The following is a 19,910-nucleotide window of genomic DNA, read 5'->3' on the forward strand; positions in this document are numbered from 1 at the left end:
AGGATGTAGTTTCTATAAACAGAACCACAAAACAAGCAACAGTTTGTTTCCATCCAGAGGAGTAGCCCTTCAGGCCTGTGTCTGCCCATTATGACGTTTTCAAGGTGTAGTGCAGGGAAATATGATCCGCCATGAGCACGGTGTATTTTATTTTGAAAATTAACCGGATGTTTTATTTTGTTTCTGTGCTTGTCTTCCTGTCCCGCACAAACTGCCCTGTGCTGAAATGCTGCGGAGCTCTCCGGCAAAAATAGAAGCTCAGTGTATCTGCTCCAGACCGGATCCACAGCCGTTCCGCAGTTGGTGGAAATTGCCTGTTACAGGTAGCAGAGAAATCCTGAATTTCTTTAGCCTATTCAATTATAGGGCTTAAGGAAGCGTTGGGTCATTTAAAGGGGTTTATGTGTCAACGTCAAGTCTAAAATGAATAAGCAGCTTGCTTTTAGTGTGCAAAAGTCAGAACAGCATGTGAATAAAAAGATGAACTGACAAGGCTTTAAAACGCAGGCAAATAGCCTAATAAACTTTATTCATGATGAACCATGTAAGCATAACCATACCGCTCTCTTGCTAAACAGGGGATGTGAATGTATGTCAGGTTGCCTGGTTGTTGGGACGGGGGCGTCAGACTAGAATTACAAATGCAAAAATGTGCACTTGAGCACGAAACTATCTCTTTTCAAAGACAGATCGTGGAGATCTAATGGATTGCTTATCCGTAGTTGGAACTGAACTCTGCAGGTAGGTATCTTTTCCAGGAAATTGATTGGGCACTCACTATCTGGGCATCTGAAATTCAGTTTTAAATGTCTGTGTGATTTGAGACCTGTGGGGTATGATGTATAAACTTTCCACACACATATCGGGATAATATGGGCGCATAAGGATTTCTCTTTAAACTAAATTACAAAACTCATGTTCAGAGAATATATTTCTTGCGAGAACAATGATCAATGATGCGCTCTTTCGTTCAGTGGTAGAATAGTCCATTTGAAAAGGTCTGATGACAATGTGTACAAACATTGCTACACAGAGGTGTGCTGTTGATGTCGTGCAGGCAGACAGCATCCTAATGATAACTCCTTCTGTGATCTTCACAACATTGTGAAACATACAATTGTTTTTTTGTTTTTTTATAATTGAAGTCTTTATTTTTTATTTATTTTTTTTTTTTAACAAAATAAAACCAAAACACCCATAACAAAAAAAAATAAAAAAAAATAATAAAAAAAATAGCTTCCAAACACATGATAAATTCCCATTTACCTTTACATTTTGGGCCTGTTATCAATAACCACTACAGCCATACACACATATAAAAATAAAAAAGGTACAATAAAATCAAATTATAGAGTGCCTATACATGTAACACCACAAAAATAATATACTTAACAAAAGAGAAGCGCACTAAACAATAAAAAAAATCCATCAATCTCAGTCAAAAACCCGTCCCCAAGATTTGTCAAAACCCTCCATATCATCATTAATCCATGAATTAAGCCAAGAATTTTTCATATGACACAATTTTCAGCATATTTTCCTTCCACCTGTTAAACTCTGGAAGAGATGGATCCTTCCACACACTGAGAATCACTCGGGCAGCTGTAATCACCCCCACCTTTATAACCACAAAATCATATTTCAAAACTCCCGGTAACACAGACTGATCCCCTAATAAGCACAATCTTGGTGACATGGGTATTGTCAAGCCGATCCACCTTCCTATACTGTCCAGTACTCTTTGCCAAAAGGGGTAAACTGTCCCACATTCCCAAATAGCATGCAGCAATGTCCCTAGATCTGAGCTGCATTTCCAGCATATATTATTAGGCATAATTCCCATTCTGTGAAGTTTAGAAGGAGTGAAATACCATCTATGTATTAATTTGTACTGAGTAAATTTACCCCTGGCCTCTCTTATATATTTATTGGAATGTGACAGAACTTTGCACCAAACTTCTTTACTAATGACACAACTCAGATCTCTCTGCCAAATGGTCCTCAAATTTTCACATATCTCTTTTTTTAAATTGTTAAATAATTTGTAGAAAACAGCTGCTCTATGTGCTATACCTGACAATTTTAAAAACTCCACCACTGCATTTGTGCTTTGAGTAAATTTCCCTTTGGTAATACAATCCCTTATTTGTAAATATTTCCAAAAATTATTTTCCCTAGTCAGACCATATTTTTGGGTTATTTCAACAAAGGACATTAACACTCCCTCTGAATAAAGATCGCTTATCCTGTGTATGCCTTTGACAAGCCATTCATTCCAATATACAGTTTTTTTCCCAATCTGTGCAGCAGAGTTGTTCCATAACGAGGCATAGGGTTGTCTTAAATGAGATGCTCCACAAATTTTGTGTACCTCTACCCATACAGCTTTAGAATACATGAGTACCGGGTTATGATGAAAGTCCTGTCCATTATTAGCTGATCCCTGTGAGAGAACATCCATGGGCGTAAAAGGGCTCACTAATTCCTGTTCAATCTTGATCCAGCTCAGTTCAGAGTCCAACCCTGTCCAGTGTTTGACCAGTCTTGACATTTCAAATTCTAAATTATACAGTTTCACATTTGGAAGAGCCATTCCCCCAATGTCTCTAGAGGCCCACATTTTCTTTATATTAACTCTTGGCCTCTTCTTGTTCCACAGAAAATCTTTAATTATCTTCTCAAATTGACTAAATATATGTGAAGGAATTCTTACAGGTAACATCATGGAAACATAATTGAACTGCGGGGCCACCACCATTTTAATCACATTAATTTTACCCCATAATGTAAGATTCAATTTTCCCCATTTATCCAGATTTGTTTTTATTTTTAGGAGGAGAGGTTCCATATTTGAAAGCATAATGTCTTCTAAGTTTGGGTTTAATAATATTCATAAATACTTCATACCTGAAGGTAAACACTTGAAATTGAATATAGTAATATACCTAGAATGGCATGATGCTGAAAGCGGCATGCCTTCCGATTTGTACCAATTTATTTTATAACCTGACAACCTTGAATATGACTCAACACATGTGAGCAGCGCCGGTAGAGATTGCATGGGATCAGTTGCTAAGATGTCGTCGGCATACAGAAACAGCTTGTGTTCCGTACCCCCTGCGTGAACACCTCTGATATCTGTATTAGCGCGAATAGCTAGAGCCAGTGGTTCCAGAAATATCGTGAAGAGCACTGGGGACAAAGAACACCCTTGACGGGTCCCGCGTGAGAGATGGAAAAAGTCTGACACCAATCCATTTGTCAAAACTGCTGTCCTCGGACAGGAATATATAGTTTTCACCCAGCTACAAAATCCAGGCCCGATCCCGAACCTTAAAAAGGCTGCCATAAGAAAGCCCCATTCTACCCGGTCAAAGGCCCTCTCCGCATCAAGGAAGAAGGCCGCCACCGGATCTAGACTAGATTTACTTTTATGTATAAGATGGATAAGTCTTCTCATATTATCACCCGAACACCTATTCTTAATAAAACCAACTTGATCCCCATTGATAATGTCTGGCAATATCTTATCCAAGTGGGAGGCTAAAACCTTAGTCAGAATACAATCAACTCCTAGAAGGCTTACTGGTCGGTAATTCGCTGGATCTGAAATATCCCTATCCTTTTTAGGAATAAGGGAGATTAGTGCATCATTAAATGTACCTGGTAAGGAGCCTATTTCTAGTGCCTCAAGATAAACTTTATGCAAGACTGGAGCCAAAATATCAATATGTTTCTTATAATATTCAATCGGGAAGCCATCCAAACCTGGTGACTTCCCATTTTTCATTGATGAAATAGCAGCTCTGACCTCTTCTTCCGTTGTAGGTGCATCCAGCTTTGTTTTTTGTTCACCAGAGAGAGTTGGTAATTGTAGACCTGAGAAAAATGTCTCCATCTCCTCCACATTAAACGCACCAGCAGAAGTATACAAATCTTGATAGAATGATTTGAAAATTGAATTTATTTCCTTTGATGAGGTTACCACTTGGTTATCTTTTTTAATCATTGATATATTGTTTAGGTTATCTTGCTGCTTCAGTTGTCTCGCTAACAGTCTACCATTCTTTTCACCACCTTCATAAAATTTTGTTCTAAGCCTAAATAAGGCATATTCAGCCTTTTTATTATAAACATCATTTAACTGATATTTTAATTTACAAATAGTCTGGTATTTATCATTTGAATATTGTCTCGCCAAATCCTTCTCCAATTCACGTATTTCTTTTTCCAAAGTTTTTTCTCTTTCTAAATTACTTTTTTAAAATTTTGTCGCATATGCAATTATCTTTCCTCTTATATATGCTTTGGACGCTTTCCAAACTGTGGCAACTTTATCTGTTGAACCCATATTTATTTCAAAGAAAAATTCCAGATCCTTTGTTAACTCCTCACTAAACATTTTATTTTGCAACAACATAGTGTTGAGCCTCCAGCGACCCCTCTTTGTTTTATCTGTGTTCAAATCGATTTGTAACTCTACTGTGGCATGATCACTAATGGCAATGGTTCCAATCTCACAACCTACAACTGCATCTACCAAAGACTTTGATATTAAGACGAAATCTATCCTTGAATATGTTTTATGACAATTAGAATAAAATGTATATTCCCTTGAACTAGGATTAACTAATCTCCAAATGTCTACTAGGCTCAGATCCTCCGTCAGCAAATGAATAGCCTCTCTACCCTTAGGTGAAGACCTACCCCTGGGTTTGCTCTTGTCAATTATCTCATCCATCACCTGGTTGAAATCTCCGGCCAATATAACCTGCCCCTCACGATCACCTATTATCTTGTTAATTCCATGAAAAAAGTCTGGCTCCTCTTTATTAGGTGCATAAATATTACACAAAATTGTTCGCACCCCGTTAATTAAAGCTTCCAAACATATAATTGTCACGTTTAAATCAAGAAACATAAACGAGGACTCAAATGCAGATGAAACAAAGGTAAGATTTTAATTAACAAACCAAACAAAAGTACAAAGAATAAACAAAACTCCCACGTGGGGGAAAACACTAGAACAAATACTAAACAGGTTTAAACACTAGGAACAAAACACAAGAACATAAGACAACGTAACAGCACAAGACTACAGACACAAGGAGACTAAATAGGGGAACAAACAAAGGAGGGTAACGAACACAACAGGTGGGACAAATAAACCAATAACTAGATAACAAGATGGGAGGGGCTAGACAATGGACACGAGCACATGGCTCAAAACAAGACACCCAAGTGCAAAACAAGACAGGACAAGCTTGTGACATAACCCCCTCCTAAAGGAGCGGCTACCAGACGCTCCACTAGGACAGGAGGGACGGACCAAGGCGGGACGGGAGGGACAGACCAGGGCGGGACGGGAGGGACAGACCAGGGCGGGACGGGAGGGACAGACCAGGGCAGAGACAGTCCAACGGGCGGCCAGGGCGGAGACGACAGTCCAGTGGGCGGCCAGGGCGGGGACGACAGTCCAACGGACGACCAGGGCGGAGACGACAGTTCATCGGGTGGCCTGGACAGCGGAGACGACCCCTCGGGCGGCCAGGGCGGCGGCGACCCCTCGGGCGGTGTAACTGGCACCAACGGCTCAGGCACTGGAACTGGCACCAACGGCTCCGGCTCTGGAACTGGCACCAACGGCTCCGGCTCTGGAACTGGCACCAACGGCTCCGGCACTGGAACTGGCACCAACGGCTCAGGCACTGGAACTGGCACCAACGGCTCAGGCACTGGAACTGGAACTGGCACCAACGGCTCAGGCACTGGAACTGGCACCAACGGCTCCGGCTCTGGAACTGGCACCAACGGCTCCGGCTCTGGAACTGGAACTGGCACCAACGGCTCCGGCTCTGGAACTGGCACCAACGGCTCCGGCTCTGGAACTGGAACTGGCACCAACGGCTCAGGCACTGGAACTGGCACCAACGGCTCAGGCACTGGAACCGGCACCAACGGCTCAGGCACTGGAACTGGAACCAACGGCTCAGGCACTGGAACCGGCACCAACGGCTCAGGCACTGGAACTGGAACCGGCACCAACGGCTCAGGCACTGGAACTGGCACCAACGGCTCAGGCACTGGAACTGGCACCAACGGCTCAGGCACTGGAACTGGCACCAACGGCTCAGGCACTGGAACTGGCACCAACGGCTCAGGCACTGGAACCGGCACCAACGGCTCAGGCACTGGAACTGGAACCGGCACCAACGGCTCAGGCACTGGAACTGGCACCAACGGCTCAGGCACTGGAACCGGCACCAACGGCTCAGGCACTGGAACTGGCACCAACGGCTCAGGCACTGGAACTGGCACCACCGGCTCAGGCACTGGAACTGGAACTGGCACCACCGGCTCAGGCACTGGAACTGGCACAAACAGCTCCGGCTCTGGAACTGGCACCAACGGCTCAGGCACTGGAACTGGAACTGGCACCAAAGGCTCAGGCACTGGAACTGGCACCAACGGCTCAGACACTGGAACCGGCACCAACGGCTCAGGCACTGGAACTGGAACCAACGGCTCAGGCACTGGAACCGGCACCAACGGCTCAGGCACTGGAACTGGAACCAACGGCTCAGGCACTGGAACTGGCACCAACGGCTCAGGCACTGGAACTGGCATCAACGGCTCAGGCACTGGAACTGGCACCAACGGCTCAGGCACTGGATCTGGCACCAACGGCTCAGGCACTGGAACTGGCACCAACGGCTCAGGCACTGGAACCGGCACCAACGGCTCAGGCACTGGAACTGGAACCGGCACCAACGGCTCAGGCACTGGAACTGGCACCAACGGCTCAGGCACTGGAACTGCCACCAACGGCTCAGGCACTGGAACTGGAACTGGCACCACCGGCTCAGGCACTGGAACTGGCACCAACGGCTCCGGCTCTGGAACTGGCACCAACGGCTCAGGCACTGGAACTGGAACTGGCACCACCGGCTCAGGAACAGACACGGGCTCCGGCGGCTCCGGCTCAGGAACAGACACGGGCTCCGGCGGCTCCGGCTCAGGAACAGACACGGGCTCCGGCGGCTCCGGCGGCTCCGGCTCAGGAACAGACACGGGCTCCGGCGGCTCCGGCTCAGGAACAGACACGGGCTCCGGCGGCTCCGGCTCAGGAACAGACACGGGCTCCGGCTCAGGAACAGACACGGGCTCCGGCTCAGGAACAGACACGGGCTCCGGCTCAGGAACATACACGGGCTCCGGCTCGGAAACAGATACCACCGGCTCGGGAACAGACACCACCGGCTCGGGAACAGACACCACTGGCTCAGAAACATACACCACCGGCTCAGGAACAGACACCACCGGCTCAGGGACTGGAACAGACACCACCGGCTCAGAAACAGACACCACCGGCTCAAGTGTGTGCGTAGCCCACACACACCACATGGCTGTGGCCATAATGGCTAGTGTCGCGGTCACTGAAGGCTCAGGAACAGACGCCACCGGCTCAGGAACAGACACCACCGGCCCAGAAACATACACCACCGGCTCAGGAACAGACACCACCGGCTCAGGAACTGGAACAGACACCACCGACTCTGGAACAGACACCACCGGCTCAGAAACAGACACCACCGGCTCAGGCACAGGCACCGGCTGTACGGCCATCTTGTCCAGGGACACCGGCTCAGTAGGCATGACGTGAACAGTTTCTGGCTGGGCAGACACGACGAGAACAGTCTCCGGCTGGGCAGACGTGACGTGAACAGTCTCTGACTGGGCAGACGTGACGTGAACCGTCTCTGACTGGGCAGACGTGACGTGAACCGTCTCTGACTGGGCAGACGTGACATGAACCGTCTCTGGCTGGGCAGACGCGACATGAACAGTCTCTGGCTGGACAGACGCGACATGAACCGTCTCTGGCTGAGCAGGCGTGACGTGAACAGTCTCTGGCTGGGGAGGCGTGACGTGAACAATCTCTGGCTGGGCAGGCGTGATAAGAACCTTCCCTGGAACCTCCAGGATCTTAAACAGCGTCGAAAAATAATCCAACAACGTTTCAGCAGGCGTTCTGTCAGGGGACACAGACTCAGTGGCAGCCATCTTACCCGGTGACACAGACTCGGCAGACGTGACGTGAACAGTCTCTGACTGGGCAAACGCGATGTGAATAGTCTCTGGCTGGACGTGAACAGTTGCAGAGGAAGCCTTTCTTCTCCTCCTGCGTTTTGGAGTCCCCGAACTCTGGACCACCGGCACTGAGATCACTGGGACCATCGGCGCTGGAACCACCGGCGTTGGAACCATCGGCACTGGAACCACGGGAACAGGCGAAGAAAGACGCTCGGGGCTGAACCTCGCCGGTCCATGGTCAGAGAATGACCAAACTGGAGAATGCTGTCGGTGCTCACCTCTAGTATCTCCTCCCCTACGTCCTCCACGAGTTCCCCTAAATTTGACCAGCCGGGTTCCTCTAAAAGTCTCTCTGTCCCATGTGGTAGGAAAAAGCCCGCGAGAATCCATACTGCTGAGTCCTCAAATGGCTGTTACGTTCTGTCACGTTTAAATAAAAAAAAAAGTGAAGGGACACTCCTTGTGCACTTTACAAACCTGCCCAAAACCAAAAACATTACACAACTCAAATATATATATAGGCACTCCATATTACAAAACACATCTGGACCATTCAAACTAGCTGTCTTAGAAACATCAAACATGAACAAAATGAACACCCTTCTTTGCATAGCAACCCAGAACAACGTTGCTAAGCGACCACCCCCTACCCTCCCTTCCCTCCTACCCATCCCAAACTAACTATAGCTTAAGTCTCTAAAACTTTATTTGGTCCGTGAGACACATTAGATGTACGACGGCAGCACAACCCATGCAGCCCTGTTCTGCCCATTGCTTGTTACCTTATAGTTTTCAGTTGACAAACACTTCTCCATAATGTTACATTAAATCTCGCATTAAGTCGACTCCTGCAGAAATGTATCAGCCTTCTTTCCATCTTTGAACGTTTACTTTTGTCCGTTCCACATAAACATAAGTGTTGCAGGATAAGCCAGCCTATGCTTCACTTGTAGCTCTCGAAGACGCTTCTTCGCTGGGTTGAACGCTTTTCTCTTCTCCGCCAACTCCCTCGTAACATCCTCAAAGAAGGAAAGCTTAGCGCCTTCCCAGTCGATCCACCGTTTCTCTCTGGCCACTCGCAGTACTTTCTCCCTGGCAGATGAACATAAAAAGCGGACAAGTATCGCCCTGGGAGGTTTATTAGGGTCCGGCATTGGTGCAGGGGAACGATGCGCGCTCAATTTCAAATTCACTTCCAGAAAGCTCAAATGCTTTATCCAGAATCTCCGTCAGATATTGATCCACTTTTCCGGGTTCCTCCACACCTTCTTTAAGTCCAATAATCCGTATATTATTTCTCCTACTACGGTTTTCAAGGTCCTCCACGCGTGACCATAACACCTCCAACCTCTCCTCGCATTTGTCCACTTTTGCCTCAGTAAGCGCGCTAGCATCTTCAATGTCTGATATACGCTGTTCCGCCTCTCCCAGCCTCACTTTTATATCTTCCACTGAATCTTTCAGTTCTTTAGTTGTGTCTTTAATAGTGGTGACATCTTTTGCCACCACCTGAAGAGTAGCATTCATTTTCTTTATTTCTTCTAAAACGTCCTTTTTGCTGTCGCTCCCCATGCTCTCCTCCGTTGCCGCTGGAGGGGCGTCATCAGTCGCAGGTGTGTTTTCAGGCGGCTCTAGCTCCGGGGTCTGGGCCGGGGCGAGGCTAATGCTAGCTTGTTTCTTCCTCGTGGTAGCTCCCTTGAAAAAGTTCGCTTTGTTATTATTTGCCATTTTTCCGAAGGCTGCAGTCCTAGAGAAACCTCAAAGTCGACAAGGGGTGTCGAAATTAGGACCACAATTGAAGTGTATATCTCAAAATTCAGAACATTAATCAACGGGCTTTAGGAGCTACTCTAGTGTGCGGCCATCTCCCTCGGTGGTCCCACGTGACTCCCTGTGAAACATACAATTGTATTAGAAGGATAGAATTGGAAGAAAATAGTAAGATTTGTATGTTTAAAAAAAAAATGTTCTGACAATTGTATTTAAACTGCAAAAAAATCAAGCCTATATGTTTCTATTGAAAATACCCTGTAATATACCCTTACAGGAATGTAAATGAGATATCCTCAAGCACCTTCTTGTGCAACTTTGTGAAGCTTTTCTGGCATGGCATCTGTCACGTTGGTTTTGGGTTTTGGTTCACGTTCATAGTTCGTCTTTTATTTATTTTCATAGTTTCTTGTTTCTTGGGTTTGTCATGTGATTAAAAAGACACACCTGGACAGACTAACAATCAACTAGAAACCATGGTGACAAACAGGGAGAGAACTGAACCAATTAACAGACTGAAAACCAGCCTAGAAACAGACATGAACAGAACAGATCAAAAACAAACTCTAAAGTCAACAAACAAACAAACACAAACCATAACAGTATAATGATCGCGTTATTTTACATTTGTGTAAGCAATTTTTTATCACTTGTTTCTGCTTCTTCACCTTTGATTCAGAGATTCTGTACTATTTCAGAATATGCGTAATAGCACCATATTACATTGAAAACATGGATTGCTGGAAAATGTAGTCAAAGGCGCAGAAAGAGTTATTTGAAGTTGTACACTACCAGTGGTCTAGCCTAAACTCCCTTTTGAGGGAACTCGCACTGTGTCGATAACGACACTATGGAGAACGCCTCTTAGCGTAATGCGTCTGAAGTATGAATGAAACTAATCCAATCCTATTGGCGCTGCGTCATGATGGCATACACGGAAGCTTCAAAGGGACACAACAGCGTTAGGTTTCAGCAAGCGCTCTCTGTTGTGTATCTGTCTATTTGGTGTCTATAAAAAAGCACAAATTATGGCGAGTGAGCAGTTTGGAAAGTGGGTGTATCCCTGCCCTAGATTTCTTACTGGTGGGGACACACACGAGTTGTGATGCCCCGGTCTCGCCTTGTGACTGTTCGGCGACGTTGTTAATGCGGTCGTCGACAGGTTCCGGGAGGCGCAGAAACAATCAGCTGTTTAGGCAGTATCACCCTCGCCGCTCAAGCTCTAAAAGGGTTGCAGCCAGGTGGCAGCCTGTACCAGCAGGGTCAGAAAGAGTGTGTCGCCTCTAGAGCTCCCCCTCAGAGAGCTTGGGACACTAGGCGGCACTCTCACCCACAGCCTCCTGAGAAGGTGGATCTAAGGACCGTCCTTCAGGCCAGGAAGGCATCGGGAAAGAGGTCCTAACTCTCATGGGACATCTGAGGGCCTCCTCCCGCTCCTCTGGGGTTGGATGCCATGATCCATGTGTGGCCGAGGCGATGCCTGTTTGCATTTACCCCGATCGCTTTGCTACTGAGAGTTCTGGAGAGGGTCCGACGGAACAGGGTCAGTCTACTCCTAGTAGCCCCATTGTGGCTGGCCTGAGTATGGTTCTCAGACATAATATCACTTCTGGCAGGCCCCCCCCATGGGAAATTCCAATCAGGGGGGACCTGCTTTAACAGGCAGAAGGCTCGATATTGCACCCTCGGCCAGAGCTGTGGAAATTGTGTGTCTGGCCCCTAAGGGGGCCCAGTACCTAGAAGCCGGCCTGTTGGCAGGAGTGGTCAAGACCATACTCAGCTCCAGAGCTCTGTCCACCAGGAAGTTCTACGGCCTAAAGTGGAATGTTTTCACCACTTGTTGTACAGAGTGTGGAGTGGACAAAGTTAACTGCCCGGGGGCTTCAGTGCTGGAGTTTCTCAAAGATTGCTTCTATGCTGGTCTTACCCCGTCCACACTTAAGGTGTACGTGCTGCCATTGCAGCTTTCAACACTCCTCTAGGTGATGGGCCTTTTGGAAGACATCAGCTGGCCGTACGGTTCCTCCGTGGTGCATGGAGGATGAGGCCTACGACCCGGACCAGAGTTCCCACATGGAATCTGGCAGTGGTCCTCGAAGGGCTGGTTGAGGCCCCCTTCAAACTTCTGGAATCGGTTGCAGCCAAGAACCTGTCACTTAAGGTGGCCTTTCTCTTCGCCATCACTTATCTTAAGAGAGTGGGAGATCTCCAGGCCCTCTCTATATCTCCTCAGTGCCTGGAGTTTGTTCCTAGGGGAGTTAAGATCATCTTGCACCCCAGACCGGGCCAAGTACCTAAAGTGCCTTAGAATACAGCAAGGTCTATGGTTCTGCAGGCTTTTCATCCTCCGCCTCATGTGAGGGTGGAGGATGAGAGACTTCATATGCTCTGCCCTGTCAGAGCGCTTAGTGTTTATCTACAGAGGTCATCTCAGTGAAGGAAGTCAGACCAGTTGCTGTTGTGTTTCGGGTCACCTAGGAAGGGGCTCCCACTTCCAAACAGACCGACAGCAACTGTTCGATAGTTCAGGGGCATGGCATCCTCCGGAGCCCTCCGTTCAGGGGCACCTATCCATGAGGTGTGTGATGCGGCTGGCTGGGCACACAAGTGCTCACGTCCTAAGTTGTGCAAGAGACAGCTTCAGACTAGGACAGGGAGGCTTCGTTGTGGCATAGTGGATATTTCGTTCCCCAAAGTGTCGTTATCGACGCAGTGTGGGTTCCCTAGAAATAAAATGGAACATCTCAGGTTGTAACCTGTAACCCTTGTTCCCTTAGAACGCCTCCCAGGAGAGACTTGCTCCAACGCGAAGCTAACGCTGTTGTGTGCTGGCATCCCTTTGTAGCTTCCGTGTATGCCATCACATGCTACATCATGACGTAATTAGTTTCATTCATAGGGGAGAACGGGGTAATGTGAGACATCGGGTAAAGTGAGACACCCCCTATATCTAGGCAACGGAACACAATTTTGGTCATTTGACCATTATGTTTTCAAGCCCCTTTCATTTCACCTTGGCCATGAAGAAGAGGACCTCATGGTGCTGTGTTTTTTTCTATGCTATGCTAAAAGTAAATTTTCTTGCTGTCAACTTAATCAACTGTTGTGCCAAAGCAAATTGATTCAGGTAGAAAAACTTATATCATAGATGTTGATGAACTACCAACATATAAAACCATGTGATGATGCTAGTTGAAGATAAGCCCGAATTACTAAGAGAGATAGTTTTTTTCTAAAATGTGGCGGTGGGGTAAAGTGAGACAAATGCTGTGGGGTAAAGTGAGACATGAGGCACAAGTTAAGTTTAGTCTTAAACATATTTTAATGCAATATTACATGACATATGTTTTATTTTTAATGTCATAAACATAGTAGAAAAGCCATAATGCCAAGGCAATACACCAGGAAGAAAACCTGACGGCCCGAATGAGAGGGTGCGCTCCTCTGGGCCCCAGGCAACCTGGAGGCGCCTGTTTTCCATTACCTAGCCCGATAAGAGTGTCGTCTTCCTCCTCTACAACACCCCGAGCATCCGTGTTTGGACCGTCATTGCTCCAGCAGGAGCGCCAGCAGGTGTACGGATCTGACTTTGACCAGAGATGACCCACCCTCCCTGGGGCCGGCCCGGGAGGTCCGCAAGCATGGAGCTCTTCTTCAAATACAAGATATTTTTGGACATTTTTACGAGGAGGAATATCCTTCAGTGTTTCTTTCACCCCTAGCTCACCCAGGATGGTGCACGTTCACCGTTGTGCACGCCCTGGCACCGAGGGACTGGGTGTCCAAACCAGACCCTATTTACTGGAAGTCTCGCCCGCACAAAGTGCACTTTCTCTGGGCTGGGTCAGGCGGTTTCCCCACCCGGTCTGACCACCACGGTTCTCTGGTCCATGTTCCTTGTCCGAGCGGAGCTTTGTCCCTCCTCCACAAAGACCCAAAGGTCCGTTTTAGGACTGACTTTGCTCCAGACGGAGCTCCAGCGGTGGCGGACAAATCCGAATCTGGCTCAAGACGGGCCACTCTCCCTGGGCTGGCCAGGGGAGGTCTGACAGCATTCAGTTTTCCAAATGTATCACAATAATTTGGACATAGTTATTTTTTTTTTAGGAGGAATTTCCTCCAGTGTGCCATTCACCCTTAGCACGCCAAGGGCGTTGCACCTTCACTTGGATGCGCACCGGTGGGTCATCAAAAAATGTGCTTAATTGACCAATCTCCATGATTCTGTTACTAGTCTGACATTAGTTCTGGAATGTGTGGTTGTCAAGCTAGCTGTCAAGATTCTTACTGTTACAACATGTGTTGTTATGGAAGTTTCAGAGTGGAAAAAGTAAGTGGATCAGTTTACCCCCAGCTGGTTCACTTTACCCCCTTGATTTCTCTGGTCTGTCTCAGTTTACCCCTAAGCTGGGGTAAAGTGAGACACAAGACCACTTTTTTAAAAACAATCATATTTTCACTGCCCTTCGTCCTGAATACATTCTAATAATTTCCATTGCTAGGAAACATCCTGAATTAATGGGAAATGTGTAAATTTGACTGATATATCATTTTAGCTTGCTTAGAGGGGAACGAATGTAAAAAATGTCTCACTTTACCCCACTCTCCCCTACTTCAGATGTGTTACGCTAAGAGGCGTTCCCCATAGTGTTGTTATCTCCGCAGTGTCTAACCCGAGACGTTTCAATATTTTTAAACAATGTAAGTTTATAAGACAGTATGCAAAACTATGTGAAAATGTATTTGTTATAAATACATTTGTACTATTTAATATGTACTTAATATGTATTTAATAGCCTCCTCAATTAAAAGAGTAAATACAACAACAAGCCAAGTATACTTAAAATACTTAATTTTACTTTTAAGTACTGTATATCTCGATCATTTACTTTCAATCATTTAGCAGAAGCTTTTATCCAAAGCGACTTACAAATGAGGAGAGCAATAGAAGCAATAAAACTAACAATAGGACAACAATATGCAAAGTGCTGTGACCCTTCCCAGTTTACTCTAACGCAGTAGAGTAACTCTAACTCTATAGCACATTCATAACTACTGCAAGTCCTCTTGACAGCTACAGGTAAGATTTTTGAAAATACACTGATGCTGCATCTGAATATGCCTATGTCCCTACTATATATTAATAGATTCATTAAAAAAAAGTACCAGGGTGACCTACTACTTCCACCGATATTCTGAAGTAGGCCTACGCATTCGATGGACACTTTATCCCAAGAGACCATGGGAGAGGATTTATGAATGGCGGTGAAGTGAGTGACACAACAAATGCCACAGGTCACATGATGATGACAACATGATGTAGTTCGTCCGATTTTCATTCATACTACACACATTCATATGTGGAACATACCTTTTAAACTGTCGTAAATTAAGTTTCAAACCAAATGTAGTAGCCTACCTACTATAAAGTATATGCGATCTCGGCACGCAGCATCTGTTTTGAGCCTGAAAAACCTGTTAGGCTTTCATATAAAATGTCAGTTTGCATTATAAATACCATGGCGAGCAGGAAAAGGAGACACAGTTTTGAAACAATTTTATTTTCTAACAAGCATTAGTTTCATTTGCTCTTTATTTGTTCAATTCATGAAAACTGACTCACTGTTCAAGGTGAAAAAGCACAGATCATTGTTCATTGTTCATGATATGTTCATTGGTGTGGGATGGCACTGGTTTATCTATATAAACTGTCCTTTCAAGACATTTGCTGTGGGTGGGGGCAAATATTAGCATTTATTCAGTAGCCGTCACAGACTTCAAATGACTCAGATTTATTGTTTTATCTCCTCCCCGGGAATTTCTTTTTGTGCATCCAAACCTGCTAACCTCAGTGCGGTGACAGGAAATGTGTTCGCGTTACCTTCGCCTCACAAGATACAGTTATGAAGAAAAGCACACTCACATGCACATGCTTCAGTTTACAGGAAATTTGCTGAAGGCAAATGTACAGAAAGAGGGTGAAAATTATTACTTCCACATAAGTCTCAACATCTCAACAACAAGAGTGACAGCAATTTGTCCAAATGACTGAATCATATCCAGACAGGTAAACAGATTTTTTTTTATTTATTTATTGGATTGTCATGTTGTGTTTAGATCCATCATTAAATAAATAAAAAATGTTGATACATTACAGAGATTGGCTCTAAAATGTAACCCCTGTCTCTTGAAAACAGTTGATATATTACATATATTAAAAATGATATATTACATTCAGTGTTGTTAATGCACTTATTATCACATTCAAGTGTTTCCTAATCAGTATTGGGAGGTTTTGTAAATTATTTGTCTTATAACGTAATTCACAAAAATAGACACTGTAGAGAGATCACAGACACTGATGGTGTGATAGTGGGATTGTGGTGGGATGTTTCAAAGCATGTGGTTAAAGAGCATACTGCGACCTCCTGTTTCTACGTACTAATATTTGAGAGAAAACAGGTCAGCATGTGACAGTTTTGAGGTTTGGTTTAGTGGCACCTTCAAATTGGTTTCTCTGTCAAATTTTGTTTTCAGAATATTAGAAGAATTTCTCAAATGCCTTCCTCATGTCAGTGTATCGCTGCCGGCCATTATAATGCAAGAATTTATTCTACTAACCCGAACCCTAACATCTAACCCTAACCTAACAGTCTACAGGTACTCTATTGAGAATTAGTTGACTTGTAGTTGAAAAGTTACTTATAATTAGTAGAATGTCTAAAGTGGACCATCGAAATAAAGTGTAATCACAGCGGCTAAGCATAGAGCAATGGAATATAGTTACTCTCTACAAATTATTATGCATACTTTATGTAAAAAGTATTTAGAGGTTAAATGGCAGATGTTTTCTGACTCAGTTTCCAGATTCACAAAAGTCCCCATCATGGAGATTTGCTAATGAATGCATTAGAACTTGCTGACACCTCGCTACTTTCACACCATGACATTATCGCACGTTTCCACTCCCAGTGTCATTGTTCTCTGTGCTTTCAAAAAAAACAGTATCATAAACCACTGCATGATACTGTCAAATGAGTAGTCTCGGCCCACAAAAGTGGCATGCTACTAGTTGTATTCATTGTGCTCAAGAACAACAGAAACTTTGTTTTCAAACTAATTAAAAAAAAGTAATATTGAGTAAAAACAGCATTTAAACAATTATTTATTATAAATCATATATTATCAGTATAAATAAATATAATCAAAACAAAGTATTAAAATTTTTAATATTACAATTTAAAACAATACATAGACAAGACACTTTTTCTATTTTTTTTCTCAGCAAATATTGATATATGCAATTTGTTAGTCAGCATGTACAAGCATTTTTGTTGTTGATTGTTTTGTTTGTTTTTATTCACTGACATTCATGTTTCACTAAATAACATTTACTGTTTGTTACAGTATGGATACAACATCATACTTTTACGATGAAGACGGAATATGCAATAATGAAAATTCACACCTAAATTCAAATCTCAAGGCATCCATTTTCTACATCGTTTTTGTGATTGGCCTTCTTGGCAACATCACGGTCTTATGGGTCCTCTTGAAAAAAATGCATGTGAAAAATATGACAAATCTCTGCCTGCTAAATCTGGCCCTGTCAGACCTACTAATGGTCCTCTCACTGCCCTCCTGGGCTCTCTATGCTCAGGGCCACCACTTAGAAGCCAATGCAATGTGTAAGGCTATGGCAGGAACATACCAAGTGGGATTTTACAGTGGGATCTTATTCGTGACCCTGATGAGCGTGGATCGCTATCTGGTCATCGTACATGCCGTTGCAGTGCTGGGAGCGAAGATGCTGCATTATGGAATTGTGGCAAGTCTCATTACATGGATGGTTTCGATCTGTGCCGCCCTTCCAGAGGCCATCTTTGCAGCAATGGTCAAAGAGGAGAGCATCACCACCTGTCAGCGAGTTTATCCTGCTGGGTCGTCCCAGAAGTGGAAGCTTTTCCGTAACTTTAGTGAAAATATAGTAGGACTGTTCATATCTTTGCCCATTATAGCCTACTGCTACTTCATGGTCCTATTGGTTGTGAAAAAGACAAAAAACTCGAAAAAGGATCGTGCAATAAAGCTCATCTTAGGCATTGTCATCGTGTTTGTGGTTTTCTGGGTGCCCTACAATGTGGTGGTGTTTCTGAAAACCTTGCAAGAGTTTGACATTCTAACTAGCTGTGAGGCTCAAAGTAATATCAACACAGCCATGGAATGGACAGAGATGATCGCACTCACACACTGCTCTGTAAATCCGGTGATTTATGCTTTTGTTGGAGAAAAGTTCAGGAAATGTCTTCTAAGTGTGTTTTCAAGATATCTTAAATGTTTGAAGACCTACCAGTCAACATCTACACAATCAAAAATTTCAGAAAATGAAACTTCCAATACAGCTATTCTTTTTACATCTCCCACAAAAAGTACACAAGTTTAAAGTTTTTTTTCCAAATGCAGTAAGAAAACCGACATTGTTTCAGAATATTTTGGTGCTTTTTCTTTGTTTTTGTAAATATTGTGCTCGTTTAATCTTGCTTTGTTTTTGTAAATATAAAGATGTTAATCTTCATTCATGCATTGCACTATATAATGCAATCTAATATTTGTTGATTTAATGATGGTAATAGCATATCAATTATTCTACTTCAATTAGTGGAAACAATCACCACTGAAAAAAATAAGTGTTGGGGAAAGTAATGCATACTGTAACGTATAGGCAGGGACGAAACGGAGAGAGAGAGAATCCATAGGCACACACAAGTTTAATAGATAAACAAAAATGCAAGATAATCCAAAACCAAGGATAACATCCATAAAGAGGAGGCAGGGGAACAACGACCAGAATTCACAAACGGGAACAAGGACCAACAAACAACTACTGAAGCACAGAGGTTTAAAGACTGGTTAACAAGGGGCTGATGAGGGACAGGTGATGGTGATTGACGTCATGGGAACTAATAAGGGTAACTATGGTGACAAACAAGGTACAAGGCAAAACAGGAACCAAACACAGGAAGTGAACACAGAAACAATGGGGAACTAAGAATATACTTCAACATAAAAGTCCTACAAAACACAAGACAGTACATGGATTTTCGTCCCTGCCTATACGTTACACATACTTTCTGCATTCTAATGTTTGTGAGTAAACTTGTGCCTGTAGAGTATTTCACACTGGCTTAAAAATTTACCAATGCATTAAATGAAATGTAATATTTTCATATTTGTCAAAGTATTTGTCATGTACAAACATCTGTTCCTCAATATTTCTATGAGCTTTCACCTGCTTTCACCTCATGACCTGTTAAAAATGTAATCACTGGTTCTGTACAGCAGTCAATAACCACAAAAAGAAATGTAAAAAAAAAAAAAAAAAACATCCTCAACCACACACACACCTCTAAGGCAAAACCAAACAAAAAATGTCCCTTCACATTGGCTAAAAGAGGATATGAGAGCAGACTTGATGTATGGAGGAACTTTATTTTGAATGCAGTCTATATTGGACTGATGTCTGTAAATGTTGTATATTCCTAATGTATGTGCTAAACTACTTATTTCAAATACAGTGATAAATATATCAAGATGTTCATCAATAAACAAATAAATAAACACCTGTTTCAAAGGTATATTGTAATGCTACTTCTTACCACAAGAGCCCTCCCTAACACATATGGCACATAGTTATATACATACCTACAATATTGAACAGCTTAAAAATAATTCACATAAAACATTTAACAGCAATATCTCAAAACTAACTATTTATAACCATAGCAACTAACCATAGCAGAACTTAACCTTTTCATATATTTGCACCATGGAATAGATTTTCTAGTACATTGGAGTACTAGAGTAATAGAGTACATTTTATTACCTTTGTGTGGACATATTTAAATCCATTTCATTACTATATATAGTACATACACAGTGTGTCATTGATTTCAACATAAAATCCAATCCACTCAATAATAATTATTATCAAATATTCTAATAAATTCTAATACATTTCTGATAGAATATATATATATATATATATT

General features: G+C 43.8%; 1 protein-coding gene across 1 annotated transcript; it reads left to right on the forward strand.

Annotated features, from left to right (window-relative positions):
* Nucleotides 1–15,761: 15,761 nt before the first annotated feature.
* Nucleotides 15,762–19,498, forward strand: LOC308704220 (C-C chemokine receptor type 4). Its single transcript, XM_081388364.1, has 2 exons — nt 15,762–15,931; nt 17,272–19,498. The coding sequence occupies exons 1-2, from the start codon at nt 15,909–15,911 to the stop codon at nt 18,305–18,307; spliced, it is 1,059 nt and encodes a 352-aa protein (XP_081244490.1). The 5' UTR covers nt 15,762–15,908; the 3' UTR covers nt 18,308–19,498.
* Nucleotides 19,499–19,910: the final 412 nt, after the last annotated feature.

This window comes from Scardinius erythrophthalmus, assembly GCF_964197995.2.
Source record: "Scardinius erythrophthalmus genome assembly, chromosome: 16".
Taxonomy (NCBI): domain Eukaryota; kingdom Metazoa; phylum Chordata; class Actinopteri; order Cypriniformes; family Leuciscidae; genus Scardinius; species Scardinius erythrophthalmus.

Excerpts from the sequence above, each read along its gene's own strand:
- LOC308704220 (XM_081388364.1), top strand. The coding sequence starts at position 15,909 with ATGACTGAATCATATCCAGACAG. Across the intron at positions 15,932-17,271 it reads ACTGAATCATATCCAGACAG|TATGGATACAACATCATACT; the intron begins GTAAACAGATTT and ends TGTTTGTTACAG.